The sequence below is a fragment of the Saccopteryx leptura genome, chromosome 12 (genome assembly GCF_036850995.1).
Source record: "Saccopteryx leptura isolate mSacLep1 chromosome 12, mSacLep1_pri_phased_curated, whole genome shotgun sequence".
Classification (NCBI taxonomy): domain Eukaryota; kingdom Metazoa; phylum Chordata; class Mammalia; order Chiroptera; family Emballonuridae; genus Saccopteryx; species Saccopteryx leptura.
The window spans coordinates 37,119,639-37,138,172 of record NC_089514.1 but is presented as its reverse complement, the minus strand read 5'-3'; the positions used below and the strand labels follow the sequence as shown (position 1 = coordinate 37,138,172).

Sequence of the window (18,534 nt, the reverse complement as noted above, 5' to 3'; positions counted from 1 at the left end):
GTGGTAGAGCGTCGGCCTGGCGTGCAGGAGTCCCGGGTTCGATTCCCGGCCAGGGCACACAGGAGAGGTGCCCACCTGCTTCTCCACCCCTCCTCCTCTCCTTCCTCTCTGTCTCTCTCTTTCCCTCCCACAGCCAAGGCTCCACTGGAGCAAAGTTGGCCCGGGCGCTGAGGATGGCTCTATGGCCTCTGCCTCAGGTGCTAGAATGACTCTGGATGCAACAGAGCGACACCCCAGATGGGCAGAGCATCGCCCCCTGGTGGGCATGCCGGGTGGATCCCAGTCGGGTACATGCGGGAGTCTGTCTGACTGCCTCCCCGTTTCCAACTTCAGAAAAATATTAAAAAAAACAACTGGCTTTGACAATAAGCCCAGGCTCTAACCTGTACCTTGTGGGAGGCCAACCCTCAGGGTAACCTTGTGATCTAGCGGAAGAAACACAGGACAGAAGCAATCACAGGGCAGCCACTGCTCCTGGCAAGTGAGGGGAGAATCCCCCACAGAAAGAGCCAGCGGGAAGGAACCAGACTCTGTAACATCCGCAAGGGCAGGGTCTCCTCCAGCATCCCACGTGAGACTGAGAGAAATGGACTGAGATTTGAGCAGCCCTCTACCTTTGAGACGAGCAAAGTCAAACGAAATACTTGTTAATACAAAATAAGTATATAAATAAATAAATGCTTTTCAGAAGAATATACCAGATGCTCACCATGAATGGAAAGACAGCAGCTCTCAGCCAAGAAACAGAAACCATGAAAAGGAACCAAAAGGATATTCTAACATCTGAAATAAAAAGGTACTGGATGGGATTAACAGCAGAATGAAGATGAAAGGAAAAAAAGTCAGTGAATTTAAACATATAGACCAACACAAATTATCCAATCTGAGGAACAGAGAGAAAACTGATGGAAAAAAGTGGACAGAGCGTCACACACATGTGGGACAGTGTAAAACAGTGGAACATACATGTAATCAGAGTTCCACAGAAGAGGAAAGAATGGGGTTGGAAACACCTGAAGAATAATGACCAAAAATCCTTCAAATTTAGTCCAAGACCTAAATTGACATATTCAGGAAGTTCTATGAACTCCAAGCAGGACGAATACAAAGAAAATCATACCTCGGCTTTTCACAGTAAAACTGCTAAAAAGCAAAGATAAGGTGACAATCTTGAAAAACAGCCAGAAGACAAAACGAAGTGATGCATTGTACACCGGGGAACAACAATATGATATAATGACTACTTCTCACCGGAAACAGTGAAGCCAAAGGAGAGTGGAACAGTATGTGTAAAGTGCTAAAAAAGAAAAACTTTAACATAGAATTCTATATACTGTGACTACAGATTGCAAGAAGTAAGGTGAATTAAAGATATTTTCAGATAAAAGAAACTAAGAAATACGTTGCCAGCAGCCAGCAGATCGGCAACACAAGAAACAATAGAGAACAGTTCTTCAGGTGAAAGAGAAATGAAACCAGATAAAAATTCATATCCTCAGGAAGGAAAGAAGCATATCATAAATGGGAAACACGTGAGTAAATTATAACATATGAGGACCTCAAGTTCCCAAAGGCAATGAGAAGAACTGGCAGAGTGACTAAGCCGGTGACCACCCTGACTTTACAACCTAACCTGGCACTAACAAAGTACATAAATATTATGACACGGTGCCCTCTCCCCCACCCCCCACTTCTGCAATTTAAATTAACAAAATTTACTAGTACTTACAATCATTGGTGCTTCAGCATTCTGAGCTATAATTGTAGTGATCACTAATATATCGTTTCTAAGCTGACGATCGTAATGACTAAAACCTCTTATAAACAGATGGTTAAATACTTCCTTTAAAGCCCTAGAAAGTAAAATCATACTTTTAGAACCATATTCTTATGGAAATAATACTTATTTGTCTACCAACAAAATCTCCCTTTTTATATTATACTATTCATTTCAAAGTATTTCTAATCTTTTCTAGATTTCAAATCTACCTCTAATTCCCTATAGTGAGAATCCATCATTCCAATCTATGCATGGTGGTCAAAGCAACAGCTCTAGAATAAAATCACATCTCCTTCCTTTTTAAAACTACTGACAGGCTCGTCTTTGCTCTTCGGATGAAGCCCTTACCTTCCTACCAAGGCTGCTGGCCTTTCACATGGTGGTCTCTGCTAACACATCAACGTCACCTCTTGGCATTCTAGCCTGTACTTTCTGCTCTCAGCATACTGCATTTCTTCTTGTTTTTTGACTTGCTAAATTCTTGTTTCAATTCTGATCCCTTGTCTAGGATGCTCTCTGCATGCAAAACTCACCTGTGTTGCCAGTTCGTGTTTAGCGTTCAGATAGCAGATTAGGGTTCGCTGGGAAGCACGGACTGACTCCGAGTCTGGGGCAGGTTCCCTCTGCAATGGGCATTGGCTGCTTTGCTGCCCAGCACCCACTTGCCCTTCTTGTAATAAAAGTACCCTTATTTTCATTTAGGCTTCACCCTCTCCTCACTTGCGGTCTTGTGAACTGCCTGCCCTCAGCTTCTTTTTAGCCAAAGGGAAGAGCTCCTTCCTCATCGCTAGTAGTTCACTCTGGAGCAGGCACGTGGCCAACATGGATGTCAGGGCCAACAGGGACTCAACGTGAAAATCGTCTTTGTGCTTCAGAAGAGCAAGTTTTCTCTTCTGTGACTTGGATTATAATGTTGTGAACCTAGACTTCTTCGGTGTCACCATGTGGAGCTTGTGAATAAAGCCAACACAGTGGAAGACAGGAAGAGAGACAGAGGGCCAAGTCCCGACATCTGCTCAGCTTTGAAGACAGCTGCACATGAAACAAGCTTTACCCCTGACTCTGTAGTTGCATTAGCCCATAAATTTCCTACAATTGTTTAAGTCAGTTGGGCTGGGTGTTCACTTACTTGCAAACAAAACTTCACCCTCTCTTATTCCATCACATTTAGCCTGCTCTCAGTTAGTCGCCTATTTACGTATGTCCATCTCTAACACGACACAATTCCATGAAAGCAGAGAGCACGTCTGGATTGTTTTCAATTGTCTTTCTACAGCTTAATACTGAACTTCGTACAGAGCAGACGATAATTACTTGATGAGTAATTAACTTAAAGAATTACTCATATTATTGCTAATGCTTGCTGCAGTAACTGGAACAACTATTCAAAGATACATTTACTGAACAAACGAAGAAGTAGTTCTTTTAAATGTCTAATTTCTCTCTCTATATATTCAAAGACATAATTTACTTTTGTTAACAAGATGTTTTAAATGCTTGTTATTGTGCAGATGCAGTTATACCACGGCACAAAAGAGATGTCCCGAAACAGCCACGACATGAATCCAAAGCTTAATAGAACACGTATTCAAACAGAAACGTTATGTCACAAAGTTAAAAAACATTACTAGCTGACCATGAACTTACAGCAAACACTCCAAGTTACTAAGCTGTTGTATGATTTCTTCTTTTGACGATTTTTCCAATAGGTTCCAAAGTATTTCTGATGAACGAAACAGAAGCTGTCCAGAGGGATCTGGGTCATGGAGGTGAGCACAGATGCCACTGGCTGCCTGAGCTTTCATCATTGAAGTACAATTAACTTCTGGAAACAAATGTAAGGAGTCGTTATGTTGCGTCTTGACATCATTAGATAAAACAAAATAGGTTGAGGAAAAAGTGTTCCAATGTAATAATATACAAACCGGAAGTTGAGAGATGTTGCAGAACTTTAAGGACCCAAAGTTTCTCAACCAGATGATTTTTAAGCAAGGCCAATGACTGAACCATTGTTTCGGCCAAGCGTCCGACTTCAGCCATTTGAATCTTATAGGTTGAGCTAGCTTGCTGGTAACCTAACAACAATTAGTTAATAAATATATACAGTTATTTCACATAGCAATCATCTATGTTAAGACAAAAAAATGAGTAATTTATCATTAAACAACAATAACAACAAAATACTTTAAAAAAGTATATGGCATTTTAAAATGGTTTATTTAGTACAGGGATAGGCAATCTTTTTCTATAAAGGGCCAGGTAGTAAGTATTTTTGGCCTTGTAGGTCATAAGTTTCTGTTGCAAATACACAGCTCTGCGACCACAGCATGAAAGCAGGCATAAACAATAGAGAAATAAGTGGGCATGGCTGTGTTTCAATTAAACTTTATTTATAGTGGGCCGATTTTGCTCTGTGATCCATAGTTGCTGGTCCCTGGTGTAATGTTTAAAATAGGACCACAACTTTGGGGGCACATCTTAAATTCTGAAAAAGAAAAATATTTCTTATTTGTCAGTAGAAATGCCTTCCCATAAAGAAAGATGTCCTGATCACAAACCCTGAAAGTTTTCACTATTCAGTGCTTTCAAGGGACAGCAAATATGTGATGTTGGCAATGAAATAAGAGGTAATAATGTAATGCTGTCTGGTAAATGCTAGTGAATAGAAGAGTATTTTAGAGATGTTTGATTCTTGGTGACATATCCTAGAAGACTACCCTCCTGCCCTAGTGGAAGGCAGCAGAATGCTCCCTCTCCTTTGACTCAGCTGCACAGGTGCCTTTCCAACTACATCTAGTGAGACTCAATGAACATCAGATGATGCTTGAGACCAGCTAGATTCCTTGCCATGGTTCTGAGATGCCTGTCAGTTTGTTTATTTTTCTGAATTGGAGGTCTGACCTGGACAAGGCCCTGTCCCATTCATGATACACTCAGCATTTAAAAATGGGTTATGCATTTAAAAAGTAGAGAGAGGAATGGCCCTGGCCGGTTGGCTCAGTGGTAGAGCATCGGCCTGGCGTGCAGAAGTCCCGGGTTCGATTCCCGGCCAGGGCACACAGGAGAAGCGCCCATCTGCTTCTCCACCCCTCTCCCTCTCCTTCCTCTCTGTCTCTCTCTTCCCCTCCCGCAGCCAAGGCTCCATTGGAGCAAAGATGGCCCAGGCGCTGGGGATGGCTCCTTGGCCTCTGCCCCAGGCGCTAGAGTGGCTCTGGTCGGGGCAGAGCGACGCCCCGGAGGGGCAGAGCATCGCCCCCTGGTGGGCAGAGCGTCGGCCCCTGGTGGGCGTGCCGGGCGCATGCGGTAGTCTGACTGTCTCTCCCCGTTTCCAGCTTTGGAAAAATACAAAAAAAAAAACCCAAAACAAAACAAAAAAGTAGACAGAAGAAAACAAAAATTTCCTGTAATTTCACCATCCAGAGATAACAATATTTATATTCTAGTATATTTCCTGCTGATATCTTGATGTATGGATATTACTTTAACAATATACACATATATGCAGAATTTTTTATTCTGTTGCAGCCACGAAACATTTCATTGTAAACTTTTCCCCATTCTGCAACATATTGTTCCAAATCATGATTTTTATTTGCATAACAGGCTATGATAGGTACATACCAAAATATATACTCTATATTTACTGTATCTTTTTCTGTTGAGTTTACATTCCTATAAAAAGACATAGTAATACTACAAATATTAAGACTCATGGACTTGATTTCTAATCTTTAGGGCTATGTCTCTTACAATGTGGTCCCAGTTGTCCAGCCATGGCCATCACTTAAAACCGACTTTGTGACAGTGAGAACACTGCCTGAGGCTCCAAGATTTCAGAGTCTGATCAAATTAAAATCAAGCTCATGCCTCAGCACCTCTGTCGTTATCTCACACGTCATTTGTTTCCCTTTCTATCGTAAAAAAGGGGCCTGTATATTCAAGGTTAACCCCGAGCCCTGCTCTTAAGTCCATACTCTCCTGATCCCTATGGGAATCTCACCCTCCCTTCTGCTTAGTAGCTTTTTCTCCCACTGTCTACGAACTTCACTTTTAAGTAAATTACAAACAACAAAACCTAAATATTTTTCTTTGATCTTGCTACCAGTTACGCTGTTTTCCATCTTCCCTCTTTTTCTTCACCATCTGATCTTCAAATATGTCTGCACCCACGGCCCCTCACCACTCCCTCAGACGCCTCCACTTTCACAGTGCTCCCACCCCCCACTCCCTCAGAACGCCTCCACTTTCACAGTGCTCCCACCCCCACTCCCTCAGACCGCCTCCACTTTCACAGTGCTCCCGCCCCCCACTCCCTCAGACCGCCTCCACTTTCACAGTGCTCCCACCCCCCACTCCCTCAGACCGCCTCCACTTTCACAGTGCTCCCACCCCCCACTCCCTCAGACCGCCCCCCACTCCCTCAGACCGCCTCCACTTTCACAGTGCTCCCACCCCCCACTCCCTCAGACCGCCCCCCACTCCCTCAGACCGCCTCCACTCCCTCAGACCGCCTCCACTTTCAAAGTGCTCCCACCCCCCACTCCCTCAGACCGCCCCCCACTCCCTCAGACCGCCTCCACTTTCACAGTGCTTCCACCACCCACTCCCTCAGACCGCCCCCCCACTCCCTCAGACCGCCTCCACTTTCACAGTGCTCCCACCCCCCACTCCCTCAGACCGCCTCCACTTTCACAGTGCTCCCACCCCCCACTCCCTCAGACCGCCTCCACTTTCACAGTGCTCCCACCCCCCCACTCCCTCAGACCTCCTCCACTTTCACAGTGCTCCCATCCCCCCACTCCCTCAGACCTCCTCCACTTTCACAGTGCTCCCATCCCCCCACTCCCTCAGACCTCCTCCACTTTCACAGTGCTCCCATCCCCCCACTCCCTCAGACCTCCTCCACTTTCACAGTGCTCCCATCCCCCCACTCCCTCAGACCTCCTCCACTTTCACAGTGCTCCCATCCCCCCACTCCCTCAGACCTCCTCCACTTTCACAGTGCTCCCACCCCCCACTCCCTCAGACCGCCCCCCACTCCCTCAGACCGCCTCCACTTTCACAGTGCTTCCACCCCCCCACTCCCTCAGACCTCCTCCACTTTCACAGTGCTCCCATCCCCCCACTCCCTCAGACCTCCTCCACTTTCACAGTGCTCCCACCCCCCACTCCCTCAGACCGCCTCCACTTTCACAGTGCTTCCACCCCCCACTCCCTCAGACCGCCTCCACTTTCACAGTGCTCCCACCCCCCCACTCCCTCAGACCTCCTCCACTTTCACAGTGCTCCCACCCCCCCACTCCCTCAGACCTCCTCCACTTTCACAGTGCTCCCACCCCCCACTCCCTCAGACCTCCTCCACTTTCACAGTGCTCCCACCCCCCCACTCCCTCAGACCGCCCCCCACTCCCTCAGACCGCCTCCACTTTCACAGTGCTCCCACCCCCCACTCCCTCAGACCGCCCCCCACTCCCTCAGACCGCCTCCACTTTCACAGTGCTTCCACCCCCCACTCCCTCAGACCGCCCCCCACTCCCTCAGACCGCCTCCACTTTCACAGTGCTCCCACCCCCCACTCCCTCAGACCGCCCCCCACTCCCTCAGACCGCCTCCACTTTCACAGTGCTTCCACCCCCCACTCCCTCAGACCGCCCCCCACTCCCTCAGACCGCCTCCACTTTCACAGTGCTCCCACCCCCCACTCCCTCAGACCGCCCCCCACTCCCTCAGACCGCCTCCACTTTCACAGTGCTCCCATCCCCCACCCCCTCAGACTGCCTCCACTTTCACAGTGCTCTCGCCCCCCACCCCCTCAGACCGCCTCCACTTTCACAGTGCTCCCACCCCCCCACTCCCTCAGACCTCCTCCACTTTCACAGTGCTCCCACCCCCCACTCCCTCAGACCGCCTCCACTTTCACAGTGCTCCCATCCCCCACCCCCTCAGACCTCCTCCACTTTCACAGTGCTCCCGCCCCCACCCCCTCAGACCGCCTCCACTTTCACAGTGCTCCCACCCCCCCACTCCCTCAGACCTCCTCCACTTTCACAGTGCTCCCACCCCCCACTCCCTCAGACCGCCTCCACTTTCACAGTGTTCCCTCCCCCCACTCCCTCAGACCGCCTCCACTTTCACAGTGCTCCCACCCCCCACTCCCTCAGACCGCCCCCCACTCCCTCAGACCGCCTCCACTTTCACAGTGCTTCCACCCCCCACTCCCTCAGACCGCCCCCCACTCCCTCAGACCGCCTCCACTTTCACAGTGCTCCCACCCCCCACTCCCTCAGACCGCCCCCCACTCCCTCAGACCGCCTCCACTTTCACAGTGCTCCCATCCCCCACCCCCTCAGACTGCCTCCACTTTCACAGTGCTCCCGCCCCCCACCCCCTCAGACCGCCTCCACTTTCACAGTGCTCCCACCCCCCCACTCCCTCAGACCTCCTCCACTTTCACAGTGCTCCCACCCCCCACTCCCTCAGACCGCCTCCACTTTCACAGTGCTCCCATCCCCCACCCCCTCAGACCTCCTCCACTTTCACAGTGCTCCCGCCCCCACTCCCTCAGACCGCCTCCACTTTCACAGTGCTCCCACCCCCCACTCCCTCAGACTGCCTCCACTTTCACAGTGCTCCCGCCCCCACCCCCTCAGACCGCCTCCACTTTCACAGTGCTCCCACCCCCCACTCCCTCAGACTGCCTCCACTTTCACAGTGCTCCCGCCCCCACTCCCTCAGACCGCCTCCACTTTCACAGTGCTCCCACCCCCCCACTCCCTCAGACCGCCTCCACTTTCACAGTGCTCCCACCCCCCCACTCCCTCAGACCTCCTCCACTTTCACAGTGCTCCCATCCCCCACCCCCTCAGACTGCCTCCACTTTCACAGTGCTCCCGCCCCCCACTCCCTCAGACCTCCTCCACTTTCACAGTGCTCCCACCCCCCACTCCCTCAGACCGCCTCCACTTTCACAGTGCTCCCACCCCCCACCCCTCAGACCGCCTCCACTTTCACAGTGCTCCCACCCCCCCACTCCCTCAGACCTCCTCCACTTTCACAGTGCTCCCACCCCCCACTCCCTCAGACCGCCTCCACTTTCACAGTGCTCCCACCCCCCCACTCCCTCAGACCTCCTCCACTTTCACAGTGCTCCCACCCCCCACTCCCTCAGACCGCCTCCACTTTCACAGTGCTCCCACCCCCCACCCCTCAGACCGCCTCCACTTTCACAGTGCTCCCACCCCCCCACTCCCTCAGACCTCCTCCACTTTCACAGTGCTCCCACCCCCCACTCCCTCAGACCGCCTCCACTTTCACAGTGCTCCCACCCCCCCACTCCCTCAGACTGCCTCCACTTTCACAGTGCTCCCGCCCCCCCACTCCCTCAGACTGCCTCCACTTTCACAGTGCTCCCACCCCCCACTCCCTCAGACCGCCTCCACTTTCACAGTGCTCCCACCCCCCCACTCCCTCAGACTGCCTCCACTTTCACAGTGCTTCCACCCCCCACTCCCTCAGACTGCCTCCACTTTCACAGTGCTCCCGCCCCCCCACTCCCTCAGACCTCCTCCACTTTCACAGTGCTCCCACCCCCCACTCCCTCAGACCGCCTCCACTTTCACAGTGCTCCCACCCCCCCACTCCCTCAGACTGCCTCCACTTTCACAGTGCTTCCACCCCCCACTCCCTCAGACTGCCTCCACTTTCACAGTGCTCCCGCCCCCACTCCCTCAGACCGCCTCCACTTTCACAGTGCTCCTGCATCCCCCACTCCCTCAGACCGCCTCCACTTTCACAGTGCTCCCGCCCCCACTCCCTCAGACCGCCTCGACTTTCACGATGCTCCTGCCTTCACACTCCCTCAGACCACCTCCACTTTCACAGTGCTCCCATCCCCCCACTCCCTCAGACCTCCTCCACTTTCACAGTGCTCCCACCCCCCACTCCCTCAGACGCCTCCACTTTCACAGTGCTCCCATTCCCTAGTCCTGCGCCTGCCCTGACCACTCTGTGGCAGTCATCTGACAAAGATTAATCACACTTTCCAGATACAGGGGGTCCTTGGGTTACGACACAGTTCCGTTTCTACAACAGTGACATAACCGGAATTTTGGTGTAAGTTGAAACACACCCTAGCCTAAGTCACTTCCCTATCCTAACACAGTTGTAAAATCATAATCTAGAACATAAAAACACAACTAAGCCACAAAAAAGGGAAAAGGACATAAATATACTGTACTGCACAGTGTACTGTAGGAACAGAAAAAATGTCAAAAAGTGAGTGTGAAAAAAGTACAATGCTAACGGCAGATGCTGAAACACGTTTCAATTTTTTTTTTTAAAGTTTTTATGGGAGTGAGCGTCGTCAACTCAAAATGTTGTATGTCGAGACTGTTGTAACCCGAGGACCCCCAACCACGTTCACTTGGCCTTTTCACTCCTCAATAAGCCTCTGCATTATCTGCCAGAGGCCACTTCATCAGACATTTCATTCGCTGGCACACCAGACATGGTGATCCTTAGGTTTTATTCTTCCCCTTCCAACCTCCCTTCACTGCCAATCTCTTTGGGTCACTTTTTCCTAAATCTCAGCATGGGCACTCTCCACGATGTGATTCCTGCTCCCTTGCTCTTGGCAAACTCAACCATGCTGATGGCTTCAGTTTTCATCTCTATTTGAATGAATTCCAAACCTGTCTTTCTGGTCTCTGCTTTAGCAACTAATGCCTACTATTTACCACACACTTCCACTTGTCTATCACATCAGCAGTTTCAAGTTGGCACTTGGTAATCTCCTTATTCATTTCTTTCCTTCAAATGTCTTCTCATTTCCCCCTAGTCATATAAGGAATTTTTCTTTTCTACCAGAGTTTTATTTCTACCTATCTTAAGGAATATATAGCTTAAAATGTATAATTTATATCTTCTCTTCCTTCCTAGATTGATTATAAATTACAGAAACCATGAAGGTTGGAAGTGTGCCCTAAATGACATTATATCCTCCACAGAGCAAGTGCCCTTTGCCTTAAAATCCCACTTCAGTGTGGTTCACTTTATCATTATATATTAAGATCCCTTAGTTGTAACCTGCAGAAATGTTTCCTGAACATAAACAGAATTCTTTTTTTTTTTTTTTTTTTAAAGTACATTTTATTTTATTATTATTATTTTTAACAGAGGCAGAGATAGACAGGGACAGACAGACAGAAACAGAGAGAGATGAGAAGCATCAATCATCAGTTTCTCGTTGCGCGTTGCGACTTCTTAATTGTTCATTGATTGCTTTCTCACATGTGCCTTGACCGTGGGCCTTCAGCAGACCGAGTAACTCCCTGCTGGAGCCAGTGACCTTGGATCCAAACTGGTGAGCTCTTTGCTCAAGCCAGATGAGCCCGCGCTCAAGCTGGCGACCTCGGGGTCTCGAACCTGGGTCCTTTCGCATCCCAGTCCAGCGCTCTATCCACTGCGCCACCACCTGATCAGGCTAAACAGAATTCTTAATGTTATTATTAAGAATGTTTAACGTCTGCCTGACCAGGAGGTGGTGCAGCGGGTATAGTGTTGACCTAGGATATTGACGACCCAGGTTCCAAACCCTGAGGACCCACAGCTTGAGCGCAGGCTCATCACCTTGAGTGCAGAGTTGCAGGTGTGAGTGAGCATGGGATTATAGACATGACCCCATGGTCGCTGGCTTGAGCCCAAAGGTTGCTGGCTTGAAGCCCAAGGTCACTGGCTTGAGCCCAAGGTCACTGGCTCAGCTGGAGTTCCCTAGTAAAGGCACATATGAGAAGCAATTAATAAACAACTAAGGTGCTGCAAATACAAGTTGATGCTTCTCATCTCTCTCCCTTCCTGTCTTTCTGCCTTTCTCTCTAAAAAACAAAACAAAAATAAAACTAAACAAAAAACACTTAACCATTAATTGGGTGGGACAGATATTATAAATAATTATGTTAGAAAATAATAAATAATATTATCAGTACTATTAACATTAGCTATAGTAATAAATATAATATTTTATCATAAATATTTAGCATCAGAATAAAAATATTATGCAAATTTAAAGTTGAAAACAATATATTTTTTTGTTGAAAATGACCAAAGAGCTTGAGACTACAAAAAAATAAAATCTTTGTTTTTGATATATGTATTGTATGTATAATCCCACTCTCTTTCTAAGTTAAACAAAATGGGACAGAATATTCTGTTTTATAAAGACATAAGTATTACTGAAAGGTCATTGAAAACTTCACCTGGAATATGCTTCTTGGGTGGTTCTGCATGATAAAAGTCAACAATACACTTACAAATCTGTATTCTTAATTCAGAACTTGGTATTTTCATTAAGTCACCTGCCAGAAAGATAAATGAATACAATTTAATACAAACACTGTAATAAGTTTATTTGCAAATTTTAGCATAAAGTGTTAGTATTATAATTATTAAAAATATCCTCATCAGAGATCCAATGCAGCATTATTTACAGTACCCCAAGATTTGGGAGCAGCCCAAGTGCCCATCAGTAGACGAGTGAATTAAAAAGCTGTGGTACATGTACACAATGGAATACTACTCAGTTGTAAAAAAAAAAAAGAAAAAAAAAGGACATCTTAGCTTTTGCAACAGCAAGGGTGGACCTGAAGAGCATTATGCTAAGTGAAATAAACCAGTTAGAGAAGACAAGTATCATATGATTTCACTTACGTGTGGGGAACTAATGAACAAGATAAACTAATGAACAAGATAAACTAATGAACAAAATAGAAACAGACTCATAGATACAGAGAACAGATGACAGCTGTCAGAAAGGAGGGTGGTTGGGAGACTGATGGAAAGAGGTGAAGGGATTAAGCAAAGAAAAAGCAAACTGAGACACAGGCAATGGTATGGCGATCACAGGAGGGAAAGGGAGTGGGGGAGAGCAGAGTAGGGTCAAGGGGGTAAATGAGGATGGAAGGAGACTGCACTTGGGTGGTGAACACACAATACAATATACAGATGACATAGTACAGAACTGTGCACCTGAGACCTAGATAATATTATTAACCAATATCACCACAATAAATTCAATAAAAAAATTTTAAAAGAGAAATTTAAACCAGATAATATAAATTTACACACACACAAACACACACCTATCCTGGATCTAACTTTATAACATTTGGGTCCTCAATTAGTTCAGCCTCTCCTTCCCAGAAGAAAAAAATGACAATTAATAGCATATATGCTGGAATCAGACTGTCTAAGTTTAAATCCTGGCTCTGCCAAATTATCAGCTGTATAAAATTTGTTTTAGTTTTGTCATCTATACAACTCTTATAACAATAGATAGTACCTTTAAGATTGTTAGGAAGATTAAATGAGTTAATGTGAAAATAGGACAGGGAACTGTTTCTGGCGTGTAGTAAGTTACTATTATTATTTTGGCAAGATGTGCATTAGCAGCATTTTCCTTCCAGAGAATGAGTAATCTGTTGCCTATAATAATGTATCCTTTGCTTGGAGAAGAAATTCCAAATGAGTTCTGCTCTTCAATTGGCTGACAGACTGGAAGCCAGTAAGTTTCTAGGCAGTCTTTGCCCTACAAGTAATAGTTTTTTTTGTTTGTTTGTTTTTAGTTTATTCATTTTAGAGAGAGAGAGAGAAGGGAGGATGAACAGGAAGCATCAACTCCCATATGTGCCTTGACCAGGCAAGCCAGGGTTTCAAACTGGAGACCTCAGCGTTCCAGGCTGACACTTAATCCACTGCACCACCACAGGCCAGGCTCTATAGGAAATAGTTTTATGTTCAAGTTATTTGGGTGGGAATGGACAGGGAGGGTTTCTTCTTGGTCATATCTAAACTACTTCTGAATTGGCTTTGGGCGATATTTCAAACTGGATTGCATTTCCTCTGGTGAAGTTCTACAAGTACGATCCTCGAAAGAATTTGAAAATGATCTGTGAGATTCTAAACTGATCCATGCCCTCTGTGTGCCTGAGGACAACTGGAGTCAGTAGTGTGTGCTCTGGTACCGAATCAGATCTCAGGGAAAAGGGAGTCTCAGGGAAAAGAGGCTTATATACTGTTCACTTCTGGGGGTGGACAGTGAATGTGGATGCATTTGGACAGAAGGAGGGAGCACAGAGGAAAGCCTCATCCTTGTTTTACTAGAATCTAAGTGCAAAAGACACCACAAGAAAAAAAAGGACAGTTTCAAGATTATTTTCTTTTAAAAAAAATAATTTTAGAGGGAGAGGAGCGAGAGAAAGAGAGAGAGAAAGAGAGACAGGAACATTGTCTGTCCCTGTATGTGTCCCAATTGGGGATTGAACCCGCAACTTCTGCACTTTGGGATGATGCTCTAACCAACTGAGCTATCCGGCAAAGGCAAGATTATTTTCTTAATTTTATATTTTTGAACCCTTCCTTTGGAATTGAAAAATCATGTTTTAAAAAATGTAGGCAACAGGAAGAACTAAACATTTCCAACAAAACTAACCAAATGTTCAAGTTTATGGGAAATTCTAAGGTTCATCGTCGGCTTTTCTACTCTTTTAGTTCCTGTAAGTTTAGATCATTCCTCACAGTTCCTTGTTTTATAATCTCAAGGCAGAGAACCAATTCTTCATGTTTCTGGAATCATTTGAAACTCTGAGGTCGCTGGCTTGAGCATGGGTTCATTTGGCTTGAGCGTGGGATCAATGACTCCATGGTCATTGGCTTGAGCCCAAAGGTCGCTGGCTTGAGCAGGGGGTAGCTTGCTCTGCTGTAGCCCCCCCACCCCCCTGTCAAGGCACATATGAGAGAGCAATCAATGAACAACTAAGGAGACTGAGGAGCCACAATGAAGAATTGATGCTTCTCATCTCTCTCCCTTCCTGTATGTCTGTCCCTGTCTGTCCCTCTGTCTCTTTCACCAAAAAAAAAAAAGGGGGGGGGGAGAAATATCAATCATTTTAGAAGTAATACAATTTACTAAGCACATAATATATATTGGAAATTATCAGTAAAAATAAATAGCTTTTGTTCAACAGTTTATACTATCTATAATTATTTTAAACTCAGGTGTCCAGCAACGGAAAAATAAGGGGCAGAACGGCAGCACCTTTAGTCAATAATAAGTAAAGGGAGCTTGTCTTAAACAGAGAATTCACACTGCCCTCAAGTGAGACAGTAGTGTGTTCTGTAGGCGGGAAGGCATTCAGAAAAGAGAGACTGACACAGTAAGAAACGGGCCATGTATTTATCATACAAATGTCTGCCAACACTCTTGGAGACAATTTAAAATAATAAGGGCAACAGAGGCATTTAAAAGTGTTATCAGCCTGACCAGGAGGTGGCGCAGTGGATAGAGCGTCGGATTGGGATGCGGAAGACCCAGGTTCAAGACCCGGAGGTTGCCAGCTTGAGCGCCAGCTCATCTGGTTTGAGCAAAAGCTCACCAGCTTGGCCCCAAGGTCACTGGCTCAAGCAAGGGGTTACTCGATCTGCTGAAGGCCCACGGTCAAGGCATATATGAGAAAGCAATCAATGAACAACTAAGGTGTTGCAACAAAAAACTGATGATTGATGCTTCTCATCTCTCTCTGTTCCTGTCTGTCTGTCCCTATCTATCCCTCTCTCTGACTCTCTCTCTGTCCCTGTAAAATAAAATAAAAAAAATAAAAAATAAAATTTAAAAATTAAAAAAAAAAAAATTTAAAAAAGTGTTATCAGTCAAACCTTTTTTTTTTAATTGATCTGAGAGAGAAGAAGAGAGAGACAGAAACATGGGTTTGTTCCTGTACATGCCCTGACTGGGGATCAAATCGGCAACCTCTGTGCTTCAGGACAGTGCTCCAACCAACCGAGCTATCCAGCCAGGATGCAACCAAACTTTTTTGTTTTTTTAACCTATTATTCAATGTGGGTTCTTTTGGATTGGCTTCCTGTTATAAATCTCCACTCATGATAGAGGTCAGTTTCCCATCAGTTTTCAGCCTCTCTACTCCTTAAAGTCATCTTATTTAAGTCCCCATTTTTCTCTAATTTCCTTGATACCTCCTCCTACTCTAGGCCATAATAACTTTTCTCAAGGTATTTACAGGTAAGAACTATAAAATGTATTTAGCTATACAAGGGTTAGTATCCATGTTAAGAATTAAAAATGCATTTTACTTATTCTAGTTGATCCTCTAACATCTTTCAGAATGGAGTATAATTCTGGTAACATAATTCACTTAATACTTAGTTTTTATTTCTTAGGCCAGTTCTCTATCTTTTAGTTCTTTTATACAAACAAATATCTAAATTAATAAGCATAAATTTAATGTAGGATTTGTTTGGGAACATGCTGTCATGTACTCCAGGGTTGATGGATCTCATTTCCTGGGAAATTATTGTCTTCAATAACCAAAATGCAAAAAACCTGGTTTTATGATAAATTTTCATAGTTTGAATACAAAACACAGGCACCTTCATGTTTATGTATATCATGCTCAAGTTCTTAATATTCCACCATTTTATGATTTTATTTAAAATTTAGATTATTTACTCAAGAATTTGGCTCTGGATTCTAGCAATTAGATTCTAGCAATCAATAGAGTGCTAATTTTGTGATTTCTGAGAGGAACACATGCTTCTAATTTACAAAAAGAAGTTAACCATTTAAACAACTAAATAACATCAAGACAAATAAGCACACAGAATGATCTGCTAGTCCTTACACTTAAGGAACACAGAATTTTGTTGGTCTCATAAAACACCTGAGGGGGAAAACAATACAAAAATGATCACCAAGCATCCTATAATCAATTACCAACTAGAAAACAAGAAAAGAGCTAAAACTTAGTGAAAGAGACATTTCTTTCTTTCTTTTTTTTTTTGTATTTTTCTGAAGCTGGAAACGGGGAGAGACAGTCAGACAGACTCCCGCATGCGCCCGACCGGGATCCACCTGGCACGCCCACCAGGGGGCGATGCTCTGCCCCTCCAGGGCATGGATCTGCCGTGACCAGAGCCACTCTAGCACCTGGGGCAGAGGCCAAGGAGCCATCCCCAGCGCCCAGGCCATCTTTGCTCCAATGGAGCCTTGGCTGCGGGAGGGGAAGAGAGAGACAGAGAGGAAGGAGGGGGGGTGGAGAAGCAAATGGGCGCTTCTCCTGTGTGCCCTGACCGGGAATTGAACCCGGGTCCCCCCGCACGCCAGGCCGACGCTCTACCGCTGAGCCAACCGGCCAGGGCGAGACATTTCTTTCTTGTCAGGCCTGTTACATGTCACAATAATCTATCTTAAAATCTTAACTTGCCTGATTAGGCGGTGGCGCAGTGGATAGAGCGTCGGACTGGGATGCGGAGGACCCAGGTTCAAGACCCTGAGGGCACCAGCTTGAGTGTGGGCTCATCTGGTTTGAGCAAAGCTCACCGGGTTGGACCCAAGGTCACTGGCTCGAGCAAGGGGTTACTTGGTCCACGGTCAAGGCACATATGAGAAAGCAATCAATGAACAACTAAGGTGTCTCAACGAAAAACTGATGATTGATGCTTCTCATCTCTCTCCATTCCTGTCTGTTCCTATCTATCCCTCTCTCTGACTCTCTCTGTCTCTGTAAAAAAACAAAACAAAAAAACTTAACTTACCCAGCACTGCAATTGAATTCGCGGTATCTTCAGCATATGTTATTTCATCTGAAACTTTCTTTTTCAAAAATGGTAAGCTTCAATAAAAATAAAGAATGTACAAGTTATGTTTCATAAAGTCCTTAATTGAAACATCATTTGCAAATCAGTGAAAATATTCTTTCCTAAAGAATAAATGAGAATAATATTCTGCAGCCCTAGGGAATTGACAAGCATCAAAAACACTTTTGTATTTCTAACTAACTGACAAAAAATAAATAAAATAGACTTGTAAAAATGAAGAGAGATGGACATAAGACAACGGTTCAGAAAGTCATCTGCATAAATAAAAAACTAAAGAAAACCCCACCTCTTTCTCACACACAATACAATATACAGATGATGTATTAAAGATTTGTACACCTAGCCTGACCTGTGGTGGCGCAGTGGGATAAAGCTTCAACCTGGAACGCTGAGGTCAACTGTTCGAAACCCTGGGCTTGCCTGGTCAAGGCACATATGGGAGTTGATGCTTCCTGCTCCTCCCCTTTCTCTCTCTCTCTCTCTCTCTCTCTCTCTCTCTCTCTCTCTCTCTCCTCTCCTCTCTGAAAATTGAATAAAATCTTTAAAAAAAAAAAGATTTGTACACCTGACACCTAATACAATTTTATTAATCAATGTCACCCCAATAAATTCAATAAAAAATAAACAAATAAAAATCCTCTTTACCTCTGAGAGAAATAACAAGGGATTATAGGTGTACTTCTATCAAAATTAGAAAGACATTGGATAATCTGATAGAAATCAGAGATCTAGGCTTGCATATAACTTAAAATCTATTCAAGGGTTTTTTTTGAAATTTTTGAAACTCTAAATAATAGATCAATGGTCTATTTGTTCTTAAATAACAGTGACTTTTTCCTTATTAACTGGATAAAATACTATCCACCAAAATAAAAGATAAACTTTTTTTTCTTTTTCTTTTTTCGAGAGAAGGACAGACAGAAAGGGAGAGATATGAGATGAGAAGTATTAATTCTTTGTTGTGGCATCTTAGCTGTTCATTGATTGCGCTCCCATGTGTTCCTTGACTGGGGGGCTCCAGCAGACCGAGTAACCCCATGCTCAAGCCAGTGACCTTGGACTCAAGCCAGCGACCTTGGGCTTCAAGC

General features: G+C 45.4%; 1 protein-coding gene across 2 annotated transcripts in view; it reads right to left on the bottom strand.

Annotated features, from left to right (window-relative positions):
* CFAP69 (cilia and flagella associated protein 69) overlaps positions 1–18,534 on the bottom strand; it is a 64,352-nt gene that overhangs the window by 33,674 nt on the left and 12,144 nt on the right. For both annotated transcript variants that reach the window (XM_066354172.1, XM_066354173.1), the window contains exons 5-9: positions 17,384–17,460; positions 12,034–12,132; positions 3,706–3,855; positions 3,428–3,605; positions 1,730–1,853 (exon numbers count right to left, since the gene is read on the bottom strand). In XM_066354172.1, coding sequence (XP_066210269.1) covers positions 1,730–1,853; positions 3,428–3,605; positions 3,706–3,855; positions 12,034–12,132; positions 17,384–17,460 — 628 coding nt within the window. The remainder of the gene's footprint in view (positions 1–1,729; positions 1,854–3,427; positions 3,606–3,705; positions 3,856–12,033; positions 12,133–17,383; positions 17,461–18,534) is intronic.